We start from the raw sequence: 15919 nt of genomic DNA, 5'->3' as shown, positions 1-15919 counted from the left end.
ACCAAGGGAAAAAAAGAGGTTTCAAACAAATAACATCAGAATGAAACACAAAACAACCAACATTACATAAATACGAAGGATTATAAGAGAACACTACAAAAAAATTATATACCAACAAATTGGACAACCAATGGACAACCAATTAGAAGAAATGGATGAATTAACTAAATCAGAAAGAAACAGAATATATCAACAGACCAATTATTAGTAACAGAATTGAATAGGTAATCAAAAAACTCCCAACAAATGAAAATCCAGGACTGGATGGCTTCACAGGTGAAGTCTACCAAACATTTAAATAATTAACAGCCACTCTTTCGAACTGTGCCAAAAATAAAAGAGGAAGGAGAGCTTCCATATTCATTCAATGAGCAAGCATTGCTCTGAAACCAAAACCAAAGACATTACAAAAAAGAAAGACAGACAGACAGACAGACAGAAAGTGTGTGTGGGGGAGGGGGGGAGAGTGAGAAAACTACAGGTTAATATCCCTGATGAACATACAATGCAAAAATCCTCAACAAAATATTAGCAAACCAAATTCAACAATATATTAAAAGCATCATTCACCACCATCAAGTGGTGGGATTTACTCCAGGAACGGAAGAGTGTTTCAATATCCACAAATCAATCAACTTTATATATCATATTAACAAAATGAAGAGATAAAAACCATATGGTCATCTCAACAGATGCAGAAAAAGCATTTGACAAAATCTGACATCTGTTCATGATAAATTCTCAACAAAGTGTATACAGAGGGACATAATTCAATATAATAAAGGCCATATATGACAAACCCACAGCTAACATCAAAATCAATGGTGAAAAACTGAAAGATTTCCTCTCAGGAACAAAAGAAGAATGTCTACTCTTGCCATTTTTATTTAACATAGTACTGGAAGTCCCAGCTACAGCAATCAGAAAAGAAAAAGGCATCCAAATTGATTATGAAGAAATATAACTGTCTCTACTCACAGATGACATGATACTATATATAAAACACCTTTAAAACTCCACCAAAAATCTATTAGAATAAATGAATTCAGTAAAGTTGCAGGATACAAAATTAATATACAGAAATCTGTTGCATTTCTATACCATAATGAAGCAAGCTAAAACAAATTAAGAAAACGGTCCCATTTACAACTACACCAAAAAGAACAGAATACCTTGGAATAAATTTAACCAAGTGAAAGTTCTGTACTGTGAAAACTATAAAATACTGATGAAAGAAAATGAAGATGACACAAATGAAAAAATATACCATCCTCATGAATTAGAAGAACCAATATTGTTAAAATTTCCATACTACCAAAGCAATCTACAAATTCAATCCAATTCTCATCAAAATACCAATAGGACTTTTCACAGAACTAAACACACAATTCTAAAATTTATGCAGAACTACAAAAGACTCTAAATAGCCAAAGCAATCTTGAAAAAGAACAAACCCAGAGGTATCACAATCCCAGCTTTCAAGACATACTACAAAGCTATGGTAATCAAGAGTATGGTACTGGCACAAAAACAGACACACAGAGCAATAGAAGAGAGAGCCTAGAAATAAACCCATGCTTACGTGGTCAATTAATCTATGACATAGGAGGTAACAATATACAATGGGGAAAAGACAGTCTCTTCGTGCAAAAGAATGAAAATGGACCACTTATACCAAACACAAAAATAAACTCAAGACAGATTAAACACCTAAATATGAGACCTGAAGCCATAAAGCTCCTCAAAGAAAACATATGCAGTAATCTCTTGGACATCAGCCTTAGCAATGTATTTATGAATATGTTTCCTCAGACAAGGGAAACAAAAGCACAAATGAAATATTGGGACTACATCAAACTAAAAACCTTTTGCATAACAAAGGAAACTATCAGCAAAACAATACGGCCATCTCCTGGATGGGAGAATATATTTGCAAATGATATATCCAATAAGGGATTCATACCCAAAATACATAGAGAACTTCTACAATCCAATACCAAGAAAACACAAAGAATCCAAAAAAAATGGGCAGAAGATCTTAATAGACATTTTTCCAAAGGCAACATACAGGTAGCCAACAGACACACAAAAAGATGCTGACCGTCAGTAATCACCAGAGAAATGCAAAACCAAAACCACAGTAAGAAATCACCTTATACCTTTCAGAATGGCTAATATCAAGACAAGAAATAGACAAGTGTTGGCAAGGATGTGGAGAAGAGAGAACCCTTGTGCACTGTTGGTGGGAATGTAAATTGGTGCAACCACTGTGAAAACACTGTAAAGTTACCTTAAAAAAATGAAAAATAAAAATAACATATGATCCAGTATTCCACTACTGGGTTATTTGCCCCCCCGCCCCCCAAAATGAAAACACTAATTTAAAAAGATATATGCGGGGCACGTGGGTGGCTCAGTCAGTTGAGCCTCCGACTTCGGCTCAAGTCATGATCTCATGGTTTGTGAGTTCGAGCCCCATATCGGGCTCTGTGCTGACAGCTCAGAGCCTGAAGCCTGCTTTGGATTCTGGGTCTCCCTCTCTCTCTGCCTCTCCCCCCGTTCATGCTCTGTCTCTCTCTGTCTCTCAAAGATGAACAAACGTTAAAAAAAATTTTTTTAAAAAGACATATGCAACCCTATCTTTACTGCAGTATTATTTACAATTGCCAAGTTATGTAAGCAACCTAAGTGTCCATCGATAGATGAATGGATAAAGATGTAGTATATATACAATTGAATATTACTCAGCTATAAAAAGAACGAAATCTTGCCATTTGTGACAACAGGGATGAACCTAGAGGATATTAGGCTAAGTAAAACAAGTCAGACAGAGAAAGACAAATACTGCATGATTTCGTTTATATGTGGAATCTAAACAGCAAAACAAACAAAAATGGAAGCAGAATCATAAATACAGAGAACTGGTAGTTGCCAGAGGGGAGGATAACAGGGGAGGAGCAAAACGGGTGATGGGTATTAAGAGGTACAAACCTCCAGTTATAAAATAAGTAAGTCACAGAAATGAAATATACAGCATAGGGAATATAGCCAATAATACTGTGATAATATTGTATAGTGACAGATGGTAACTACACTCATCATGGTGAGCACAGCAAAATGTATGAAATTGTCAAAACACTATGTTGTACCCCTAAAACTAATATAAATGGATGTTAACTATACTTCAATTTAAAAAGAAAAAATCAGGTTTGCATCATATTGTGATTCAACTCACCAGGTGGGAGTGGCTTCATATCAGCATCAAACACCAGTAAGTCTTGTTCTCCTTCCCTGAACTCAACACGCAGAATGTCACCAAGAGCTCCAACGAGTTCTGTCACATTTAAGAAGCCCAATTTTTTTGGTGAAAGTTGCTCTTTAAAGATTATCTGTCACAAAAGAAACAAAAATAACATAAAACATTAGATAAATGTAATACAATATATACAGATACATACACAGATTAAAACAATCTCTTAATTTTGTTTTAGTCAGGGGCACCTGGGTGGCTCAGTCGGTTGAGCATCCGACTTCGGCTCAGGTCATGATCTCACAGTCTGTGAGTTCGAGCCCCACATCGGGGTCTGTGCTGATGGTTCAGAGCCTGGAGCCTGCTTCGGATTCTGTGTCTCCCTCTCTCTCTGCCCCTCCCCTGCTCATGCTCTGTCTCAAAAATAAATAAAAACATTAAGAAAAAAAATTTTTTTTAAATAATTTTGGTTTAGTCAAACTAAATTTGTAAGGGTCAGCAATCTCAGGTATTACAGTAAAGGCTTGTTTCCATATAGGTATAATCCAAACCTAGAGACCTACAACATAAAGCTTCCAGGCCAGTTTCAACTTCCTTTTAAAGTATATGGTGGGGCACCTGGGTGGCTCTGTCAATTAAGCCTCTAAATCCTGATTACAGCTCAGGTCATGATCTAACAGTTTCATGAGTTTGAGCCCCATGTTGGGCTCTGCACTGACAGTGTGAAGCCTGCTTGGGATTCTCTCTCTCCCTCTTCCCTTCCTCCACTTGCTCTCTGTCTCTCTCAAAATAAATAAATAAGCTTTATAAATAAATATAGTATGTGGTACAATGAAGTGAAAATCAGGGTACTTTTACCTCTTGTTCTTAACAATGTCTAATTATAAAGCAAAAGAATAAAGGGGGTACACAAAATACAAAAGTCATAATAAAACTTGGTATTTCTCAGTTTTGAAAGTATTCACTACCATTTTCAACATGCAATAAAGTAATATGATTTTAAAATATTTCCTTAAAATTCTAGGATTTCACCCTAGAAGCTGAGATGAATAAGTAGGTATCAGTGTATCACCCACAATATTGTTTCTCTTGCCTTAGGAAAAAATTATACCAAATAAAAAAATGTATATACAGGGTATATACTAAATATGTTTGGTTTAAACTGGACAGTGAATTGGAAGTTTGCCCTTTTTAGTAAGATCTTCTATTAAATTGTTCAAATTCTTGGAGCATCTGGGTGGCTCAGTCAATTGAGCAACTGACTCTTGATTTCAGCTCAGATAATGATCTCATGGTTCGTGAGTTTGAGCACCACACAGGGTACTGCACACCCTCCCTCTGCCTCTCCCTCTCTCCCCCCTATTCTCAGGCTCCCTCTAAAGAGAAAAAAATGTTCAAATTGTCAAACTTTTGTCTCCCTAACCAAGGTAAAGCAGTTGAGCTATTCATAGTTCTTTTTCTGTTCCTCCAACTTCGAGCAGGAAATAAACTTTCTCTGACTTAATAACCTTAGGGAAAAATCAATAGAAACACAGAAAGCAAATGCTCTAAAAGAATGGACCTCTAATAGAGGATGGGATAGCTGTGTACCTTCTTGTTGATGGATGCTGAGACCCAACTCTACTCTTTATGACTTCTCCCAAAACACTTGAAAAATGAGGGCCAAGTCATGGGCATCAGCCAAGTCATGGTTTTAAACGGTCATTAATATCACCTCTATAACCAATCATGAAAATACCAAGAGAGAAAGGCTTGGTAGAAGACAAGGGACACATAATGGTAAGTGACACTGTATCTCTACTTTTTTTAAGGTTTATTTATTTTGAGGGAGAGTATGTGCACAGGGGAGGGGCAGAGAGAGATGGAGAGAGAGAATCCTAAGCAGGCTCTGCACTGTCAGCACAGAGCCTGACAGAGGGCTTGAACTCACAAACCATGACATGATGACCTGAGCCAAAATCAAAAGTCCAACACTTGACTGACTGAGCCACCCACACAACCTTTATGTCTCTACTTCTTTGCACGTTACATATTACGACTTCTTTACCTTTTATGTTCATTAGTCTCTTTAATGGTTTCTTTACCTTGTCTGTAAGTAGCTAGTACTATGAACACGCAAGTCAGTCAAATACAAGACTAGGATGGAAAGGATTTTATTAATTTTTTAATACATGATATTTAGAAGGTTCAAAAAAACATACAGCAAAAACTAAGTCTCTGGCCCACTCCCAACCCTCAGTGGCCCAGGAGATCACTTCCCTGGAGATAACCATTATTACCAGTTTCTTGCACAAACCAAAATCACCAGTTTCTCGGGCAACTTTCTAGAAATTGTCAAAACATGAATACACATCATGCTTCAACATATATTTATTGTGCCCATTTTTGCTTTCAGTTAATACAGAGAGAATTCCTTATCAGTACATGAAAAATTGAGTTTTGCTTTGTGATTCTGAAAACCAGTTTTAGTAAGTTGGTTCTGTCCACTGATTGGTATGTCAGATATATTTTTTTCTAATTTCTTAGTTATGCCTCCAGGTTGATAGACTCCCAACCATAAGCAAGGAAGAATTGATGTATTTCTACTCCCACTTTCCTTGATTTCTCTCTTCCATCTCCAATTTTAGCTATATTATTTCTTCCATAGAGTTTATATTTATGCCTTCAAATATATGAATATTTCCTATTAACCTGATTTCATTTCCTCACTGTGTGGATTTTGCAGATGACATACTCATAGTGCAAACACTATTTTCTGCAAACTGACAGCTAGATCCAAAGGCTTGGTCAGACTCCTGCTCCATGACTGTAAGTGATGCTGTATTTATGAAGAGGCATGTAACGTCTAGCTGTCTCTTTTTTGATGGTGTTAGTAGCCATTCCTGGTCAATGCCTAGATCCACTATTTTACTAAGAGAAATTGTAGAGTGAAATTGTATCAATTCTTTTTTGTTATTTAGTTGGAACATTTTATAGAGATATGCTCCACTCATCTGCTGCTTGGTTACCCAGTCATACCAGATTATTTGGAAAACAAGGATAAGTGATTGGCTCCTTCTTTTAATCTTTTTTCAAGAAAATAAATTGGTACTCTATCATCCTCCAAGATAACCAATTAGTTTTTAATATCAGAGCAACTCAAAAGTTAAACATACTTGGTGGGTTTCAAAAACACTGCAAGTATTATCATTATTGAAACCTCAACTAACTCAAGTGGATTCCTAAGCCATCCTGATGTGAACCTAGTCATTAATAAGCTTCCTTGCTAGTCTGGAATGACAAGACATTCCAGATTCTGCATATGCAACTAGACTATGCACACAATAAAAATTATCCCATAACTAATCCCATATATTCCATAATTATTCAATGCTCTATACAATACACAACAGTCTCAAAATTGAATAACAGTACTAACATCAATACCATTAATAAAAGCAATCAAACTTTTTTGCCTGTGCTGACCTCTTCTCTACCATTTTGTGTAATTGTTCTTTATCTACATTGTCAGAGTATATAGCCATTATATACTATATTCTCTCATTTCTAACTCTCATTTGGTCTTAGTTTTATAAGTAACACAGATTAATTCTTCTGTTGGTATCACTCGACAATTCTGGTTATCTGAAGTTCATTGTCCGGTAGACTCCTTGAGAAGGGCTCATCAGAACAAGTTCTTAAATTCTTACATGGTGATAATAGCTTCGTTGGCTTTCTATAGTTCAAAGTCAATTTTGCTAGTTATAAAATCCTTGACCTACATTTTGTTTCCTTGAGTATATGAAATATGTTACTCTTTTCTTCTAGTATAAAACACTACTGTGAAAATATCTATAACCTAATTCTGTCTCCCTTATAAGTCACTTGCTCTTTTTGTTTTAGATGCCCAAAGGACTGTTCTTTAAGTCCAGTAATTTTGGTGTGGGTCATTCTGGTCAACATTCTCACATATGTCATGTATTCTTTCAATATATAGTTTCACATCTTCCATTTCAGTAAAGTTCACTCAAATTACAGTTTTCAGGATTTGTTCTGTTCCATTCTTTGGTTTTATTACTTCTATATTGGCTCTTCTTGGCATGTTTTCAAAATCTGTTACTTTCTCTTAAATATTTTTCTTTGTTCATTTTTTTCCAGCATTTTCTTACGAAAAATTTCAAACACAACAAAAGGTGAAAGAGTTAGACAGTGAACATCTACCACCTACCATCTACCACCATAATTATTAGTATTCCACTAAATTTGCTTTATCATCTATCAATACATCCACTTACCAATCCATCTTATTTTTTTATACATTTCAAAGGAACCTGCCCTTCACCCCAAAATAAGTTAGCATGTACATAATTAGCTGAGTTCAAGATCTGTTCGTTTTTTTAAGGTAAAAATTTACATACAGTGAAATGTTTAAAACTTAAGCTTACAATTAAATTAGCTTTGAAAAAGTGAAAGTATTCAAGATCTAGAACATTTCCAACAGTCCAGTAAGTTCTCCCTTTCCCAGAGACAAACAACTCTTTTTCACCAGATTAGCTTTGGCTATTTTGCACTTCAAATGGAACACATCCAATAATACTCCACTGTGTAAGATTTCGCTCCACAGCATTTCTCAGATTCATCCATGTTGGTTCATGTGTCAGTAGCTTAGCTCTTTTTAAAATAATTTTTAACATTTTTGAGAGACAGAGTGCAAGTGGGGGAGGGGCAGAGAGAGAAGGAGACACAGAATCCAAAGGAGTAGCTTATCTCTTAATGTTGAATAAGTATTTCATTTTAAGAATGTATAATATCTTTATTCATTTTCCCATTGATGAATAATAGCATTTTCAGTTTGGGCTATTAAGCAAGTATAAAGCTGCTATATTATATAGAAGTCTTTGGCGTGAGAGAGGGAGCACAGGCTTTGATTTTTCTTGGGTAAATATCTAAGAGTATAATTCTGGGTCAAAGGGTACATATATAATTATTTTATAAGAAACAGAACATTTTCCAAAGTAATTGCATCATTTTATATTCGTACCAAAAATACAAGTTTACCATCATTTGTGCTTTATGCTATTAATCACTCACATATCTATATCTGTAAAGTGTTCAAATCTTTATGCAATTTAATGGAGTTGTCTGCCTTTCTGTAATGGAGCTACAGAAGGCTCTTTATGTATTCTAGATTTAAGTCTTTTAGATGATGGTTTTAAGTATTTCTTCCGAGTCTGTAGTCTGTGCCTCTCCCAGAGAGAGTTTTAATAAAGCCTCATTGTCAATTTTCCTTTAAACAATTATTGCTACGTCCTAAGAAAGAAACTCTTATCCAAACCCAGATTGTGAATATGTGTTTTCTTCTAGATGTTTAAATTTTCATTTGGGTCTATGATGCATCTCAAATTAACTTTTGTACACAGTATGAAGTTGGGGCTGAGGTTCATTTTTTTCCTTTATGGATATTCAGATGTTCCAGAATCATTTGCTGAACAGATTTTCCTTTCCCCACTTAATTCCTTTGACACCTCTGTCAAAAATCATTTGAGTGCATCTGAGTAGATCTCTTCAAGTATACTCATATATGACTAATCCGTGGGTTTTTCAAGATTTACACGTAGCCTGCAGGAATTATAATGGCAAATGTAATGAATCTAGCAATTAATAACAATACTGAGACTTAGCCATAAATGCGTTACAGCTCTCTATTTAAATTCTTCTCTGTAGTAGAGGCTAAAGTCTGGGATTGTGACGCTTCCCGCTTTGGTTTTCTTTTTCAATATTACTTTGGCTATTCAGGGTCTTTTGTGGTTCCATACAAATTTTAGGATTGTTTGTTCAAGCTTTGAGAAGAATGCTGGTGCGATTTTGATAGGGATTGCATTGAATGTGTAGATTGCTTTGGGTAGTATTGACATTTTAACAGTATATTCTTCCAATCCATGAGCATGGAACGTTTTTCCCTTTCTTTGTGTCTTCTTCAATTTCCTTCATAAGTTTTCTATAGTTTTCAGCATACAGATCTTTTACATCTTTGGTTAGGTAACCGATGGAATGGGAGAAGATATTTACAAATGATGTATCAGATAAAGGGTTAGTACCCAAAATCTATCAAGAACTTACCAAACTCAAGACCTGAAAAACAAATAATCCAGTGAAGAAATGGGCAGAAGACATAAACAGACACTTTTCCAAACAAGACATCCAGATGGCAAACAGACACATGAAAAGAAGCTCAAGTCAACATCACTCATCATCAGGGAAATACAAATCAAAGCCACACTGAGATACCAACTCACACCAGTCTGAGTGGCTAAAATTAACTCAGGAAACAACAGATGTTGGTGAGGATGTGGAGAAACGGGAACCCTCTTGCACTGCTGGTGGGAATGCAAACTGGTGCAGCCACTCTGGAAAACAGTATGGAGGTTCCTCAAAAAATTAAAAATAGAACTGCCCTATGACCCAGCAATTGTACTACCATGAATTTATCCACAGGATACAGGAGTGCTGATTCACAGGGGCACATGTACCCCAATGTTTACAGCAGCGCTTTCAACAACAGCCAAATTATGGAAGGAGTCTAAATGTCAATCAACTAATGAATGGATAAAAAAGATGTGGGTTATATATACAATGGAATACTACTTGGCAATAAGAAAGAATGAAATCATGCCATTTGCAACAACGTGGATGGAACTGGAAGGTATTATGCTAAGTGAAATAAGTCAGTCAGAGAAAGAAAGATATCGTACGTTTTCACTCATATGTGGAACTCAAGAAACTTAACAGAAGACCATGGGGGGAGGAGGTAAGGGGGAAAAATAGTTACAAACAGAGAGGGAAGGAGGCAAACCATAAGAGACTCTTAAATACAGAGAACTGAGGGTTGATGGGGGGGGGGGCGGGGGAGAGGGGGAAAATGGGTGGTGGGCACTGAGGAGGACGCTTGTTGGGATCAGCACTGGGTATTGTATGTAAGCAATGAACCAGGGGAATCTACCCCCAAAACCAAGAGCCAACTGTACAAACTGTATGTTAGCCAACTTGACAATACATTATATTTAAAAATTAAATTAAAAAAATAAATTCTTCTTGCATTTCTCTCAGCAATGTTTAGCAGTTTTCAGTGTAAATGTTTTACGTTTCTTAATCTTATCTTCAAGTAATTTGACACTATTGTAAATAGGAATTTCTAAATTTCATTTTCCAATTGTTTTCTACTTTATCAGGAAATGTAACAGATTTTTTAAATATTAAACCATGAACCGTTGGTCTCAGTAAATTCACTTATTACAGTAGCTTTTTCTTGGATTCCTTAATATAGTCTACATAGACAATCATGTTTTCTGCAAATAAAGACAATTTTATTTCTCCTCTTCAGGTTCAATTTGCCTTTTGTAGAACTTGCCCATTTCATCTAAGTTGTCAAATGACTGGCACAGTTTATAAATTCCCTGTCATTTTAGTACCTGTAGAATACTAAATTATCTATAATGGCAAAATCTTCTTCCTTCGTAATACTGCAATCTGTGTCCTCTCTTTTTATTCCTAAGTATTCTTTGGTTCATCAGTTTTGGTTGAATCAACATTTGGCTTTGTTAACTTTCTCTTAATTGGTAATTTATTGATTTCTATCCTTAGCTTCCTCCTACTTGTTTTGAGTTTACTTTGCTCCTCTTTCTCTAGCCTTCTTAAGGTAAACCCCTAGATCAGTGATGGTTTTATACCTTTCTCCTTTTCTAATCTGGGCATTTCAGAGCTATAAATTCCCATATGACGACTGCTTTGGCTGCATCTCACAGATGATATGTTCCATTTTCATTACCGTGCAGCTGGAAATATTTTCTAATTTCCCTGTAATTTCTTCTCTAATAATTATTTAGAAGAACGCTACTTTGGGGCGCCTAGGTGGCGCAGTCGGTTAAGCGTCCGACTTCAGCCAGGTCGCGATCTCGCGGTCCGTGAGTTCGAGCCCCGCGTCAGGCTCTGGGCTGATGGCTCGGAGCCTGGAGCCTGTTTCCGATTCTGTGTCTCCCTCTCTCTCTGCCCCTCCCCCGTTCATGCTCTGTCTCTCTCTGTCCCAAAAATAAATAAAAAACGTTGAAAAAAAAAAAAAAAAAAAGAAGAACGCTACCTAATTTCCAAATTATCTGAAGGGTTAATTCTTAATTAATTTATTGATTTGTAATTTAATTCCTTCTTAATAAGAGAACATACTCTAAGATTTCAGTATTTTGAAATTTTTTAAGACTTCATTCTATAGCTAACTCTATTCTATGTTCTATCTTGGCAAATGTCCCATGTATACTTGGATAGAATGTTTATTCTGCAACTGCGGAGTCTAGTGTTCTATAAAATAGATCAAAATGGTAAAGAGGTGTTTCAGATTTTCTATATCCTTATTCATTTTTTTTACTATCCCATCAACTGCTGGGGGAAAAAATCTGTTTATGGAAATAATTGCTCTGTCCATTTTTGGACCATTTATTTTAAAATAATAGGTAAACACACATTTAACTGTTGTGTCTTCCTAATAAATCGATCATTTACCCTTATGAAAGGGCCCTCTGATAATATACTTTGCCTTGAACTCTGCTTTATCTGATTTTCTTAAAGATTTTATTTTATTTTTTAAGTAAGCTCTACACTCAACATGGGGCTCAAACTCACAGCCCTGAGATCAAGAGTTGCACACTTCCACAGAGTGAGCCAGCCAGGTGCCCCTATCTGATTTTTTTAAATCAATTCAGTCCTTTTATGCTTACTGCATGTACCTGTACGTGTTATTCATCTTTTCCTTTCAGTCTCTGTCTTTATATTTATAGTGTGTTTCTTATGGATGACAGCTAGCTGTACCTTGCCTTTTCACCCTGTCTTATAATTGCATTAAACCAAATATTTAGTATACTTACATTTATGAGATTAATGTAATTGGATTTACAGCTACCACTTTTCTCTTCAATTTTTTCTGATACCATCTGAATTCTGTTCCTCTCAAACTTTGTTCCTTCACCATCTTTCAAGCAAGAGAGCTGATCGGTAAGCCCTATCTTCCTTGGGATTTACCAAGTATTTTTATATAATTCCATTTTAATTTATCTACTGGTTTTATAGCTGCAAATCTGCATTTTTATGGCTTCTTTATAGAGCCTTAACTTGTCAGTACTACTGTACAACCTCATATAAATTATAAAGAACCTTGAAACCTATAGCTCCATGCACTCCACTCATTATGCTATAGTTTTCACATGTATTGCACCTACATGTTACAAACCCAATTATGTAATAATTTTTGCTTTAAGCAGTCATATATTTAATTGATGAAAGAAGTCATATACACCAAAAACCGTAAAATACCTAGGAATAAATTTAACCAAAGAGGTGAAAAATCTATACACTGAAAACCATAGAAAGCTTATGAAATAAATTGAAGACGACACAAAATAATGGAAAATATTCCATGCTCCTGGATAAGAACAAATATTGTTAAAATGTTAATACTACCCAAAGCAATCTACATATTCAATGCAATCCCTATCAAAATAACACAAGCATTCTTCACCGAGTTAGAACAAACAGCCCTAAAATTTGTATGGAACCAGAAAAGACCCCAAATAGCCAAAGCAATCTTGAAAAAGAAAACCAAAGCAGGAGGCATCACAATTTCGGACTTCAAGCTGTATTACAAAGCTGTAATCATCAAGACAGTATGGTACTGGCACAAGAATGGACATTCAGACCAATGGAACAGAGAACCCAGAAATGGACCCACAAACATATGGCCAACTAATCTTTGACAAGGCAGTAAAGAATATTCAGTGGAATAAAGACAGTCTCTTCAGCAAGTGGTGCTGGGAAAACTGGACAGCGACATGCAGAAAAATGAACCTGGACAACTTTCTTACACCATACACAAAAATAAACTCAAAATGGATGAAAGACCTAAATGTAACAGGAAGTCACCAAAATCCTTGAGAAGAGGGGCACCTGGGTGGCTCAGTTGGTTAGGCGACTGACTTTGGTTCAGGTCATGATCTCACAGTCCGTGAGTTCGAGCCCCATGTCGGGCTCTGTGCTGACAGTTCAGGGCCTGGCGCCTATTTCAGATTCTGTGTCTCCCCACACCACCCCTCCCCCACTCATGCTTTGTGTCCGTCTCTCAATAATAAACATTAAAAAAAATTTTTTTTAAATCCTTGAGAAGTAGGCAAAAACCTCTTTGATCTTAGCTGCAGCAATTTCTTACTCAACACGTCTCCAGAGGCAAGGGAAACAAATGCAAAAATGAACAATTGGGACCTCATCAAAATAAAAAGCTTCTGCATAGCAAAGGAAACAATCAGCAAAACTAAAAGGCACCTGACAGAATGGGAGAAAATACTTGCAAACAACACATCAGGTAAAGGGTTAGTATCCAAAATCTATAAAGAACTTTTCAAACTCAACACCCAAAAAACAAATAATCCAGTGAAGAAATGGGCAGAAGACATGAATAGACACTTCCCCAAAGAAGACATCCAGATGGCCAACTGACACATGAAAAAATGCTCCACATCACTCATCATCAGGGAAATACAAATCAAAACCACAATGAGATACCACCTCACACCCGTCAGAATAGCTAACATTAACAACTCAGGCAACAACAGATGTTGGAGAGGATGTGGAAAAAGAGGATCTCTTTTACACTGCTGGTGGGAATACAAACTGGTGCAGCCACTCTGGAAAATAGTATGGAGGTTCTTCAAAAAATTAAAAATAGAACTACCCTACGACCCAGCAATTGCACTACCAGGTATTTATCCAAGGGATACAGATGTGCTGTTTCAAAGGGACACATGCACCCCAATGTTTGTAGCAGCACTATCAACAATAGCCAAAGTATGGAAAGAGCCCAAATGTCCACCGATGAATGAATGGATAAAGAAGATGTGGCGCGCGCGCGCACACACACACACACACACACACACACACACACACACACACGGAGTACTACTCGGCAACCAAAAAGAATTAAATCTTGCCATTTACAATATGTGGATGGAACTAGAGGTTATTATGCTAAGCGAAATTAGAGAAAGACAAATACCATATGACTTTACTCATGTGAAGACTTTAAGACACAGAACAGATGAACACAAGGGAAGCAAAAATAATATAAAAACATGGAGGGGACAAAACATAAGAGACTCTTAAATATAGAGAACAGAGGGCTACTAGAGGGGTTGTGGAAGGGGGGATGGGCTAAATGGGTAACTAACCCTGAAATCATTGTTGCACTATATGCTAACTAAATTGGATGTAAATTAAAAAATAAATAAAAAGAAAACTCATATATACCCATTTCCTGTGCTCTTCAATTCTTCCTGCAGATTTAAGTCCAATCTAGAATCATTTCATTGCTCCTGAAGAAAGTTCTTTAGAATTTCTTATAGTGCAGGACTGCTTACTATTCTCAATTTTTTGATTTGAAAATGTCTTTATTTTACTTTCATTCTTAAAAGATATCATCATTGGATGGGCACCTGGGTCTCTCACTCAGTCAGTTGAGCATCTCACTCTTGATTTTGGCTCAGATCATGATCTTACAGGTGTGAAACAGAGCCCCACGTCAGACTCCACACTGAGTGTGGAGCCTGCTTAAGATTCTCCCCCTCTACCCCTCCCTTGTTTGAGTGCTCTCTCAATAAATAAAAGAAAAAATTAATTACATTAAAAAAGACACTATCACTGGATACAAAATATTGGCCTAACATCTTTCCTTTGAGCACTTTAAAGATATACTTCCACTATCTTCTAGCTGTTATTGTTTTTAATGAGAAGTCAGTCATCATTTGTATCATTGTTCAAGCGTGTGCATTTTGTTGGGTGCTTTCAGGATTTTCTCTGAAAATCATTTTTCTCTGGCTTCTTTCAGAATTTTCTAATTATCTTTGGTTTACTGCAGTTTGACTAGAATGTGCCTGTGTAAGGTTTTCTTTGTATTCACTGTGTGGGATTATCTGGGCTTCTTAAATCTGTAAACTTTTCATAAAATTTGGAATATTTCCAGCCATATTTTCAAATATTTTGTCCTTTCTCTCCACACCAATTACACATATGTTACACCACTTGGTATTTTCCCAGCAGTCTCTCAGACTCTGCTTTTTTTCTTATCTTTATTTTCTCTGTCCTTCAGATTGAATTATTTCTGTTGATCTGTCTTAAAGTTCACTGATGGTTTCTTCTGCCATTTCCAATTTGTTAAGATACTACAGTGAATTTTTTACTTCTATTATTTCCAGTTCTAGAAAATCATTTTTCTCCATTAACATATTTTATCTGTTCATTCAATATGAGCATATGTATTTTTTTTAAATAGGTAAAAATCTTAGATATTGTATTAGTATAAGCAGAGATGCTGTAACAAAATGCCACAAATGGGGGGGGGGGGGCTTAAACAACAGACTTTTCTATTTTCTCACAGGTCTGGAGGCTGGAAAGTTCAAGATCAAATACATGGCAAGGAGGCTTCTCCTTGGCTTGCTGACAGCTGCTTTTTCACTGTGCCCTCATATAGACTTTACTCTGCACTCATGCACTCCTGGTATCTCTTGCTCTTCTTAAAAGGACACCAGCCTTACTGGATTAGAGCCTCACCTCATGACTTCATTTAACTTTATTTTCTTATTTTTTAAGTTTTCATCAATA

The 15919-nt window shown here is 36.2% G+C and overlaps 1 protein-coding gene across 2 annotated transcripts in view; it reads right to left on the bottom strand.

Moving 5' to 3' along the window:
* Positions 1-15919, bottom strand: part of TDRD5 (tudor domain containing 5) — a 98972-nt gene that overhangs the window by 52168 nt on the left and 30885 nt on the right. For both annotated transcript variants that reach the window (XM_060643662.3, XM_060643661.3), the window contains exon 7: positions 3236-3389. In XM_060643662.3, coding sequence (XP_060499645.2) covers positions 3236-3389 — 154 coding nt within the window. The remainder of the gene's footprint in view (positions 1-3235; positions 3390-15919) is intronic.

The sequence above is a fragment of the Panthera onca genome, chromosome F1 (genome assembly GCF_046562875.1).
Source record: "Panthera onca isolate mPanOnc1 chromosome F1, mPanOnc1 haplotype 2, whole genome shotgun sequence".
NCBI lineage: Eukaryota > Metazoa > Chordata > Mammalia > Carnivora > Felidae > Panthera > Panthera onca.
This window is presented reverse-complemented; position numbering and strand designations above follow the sequence as displayed.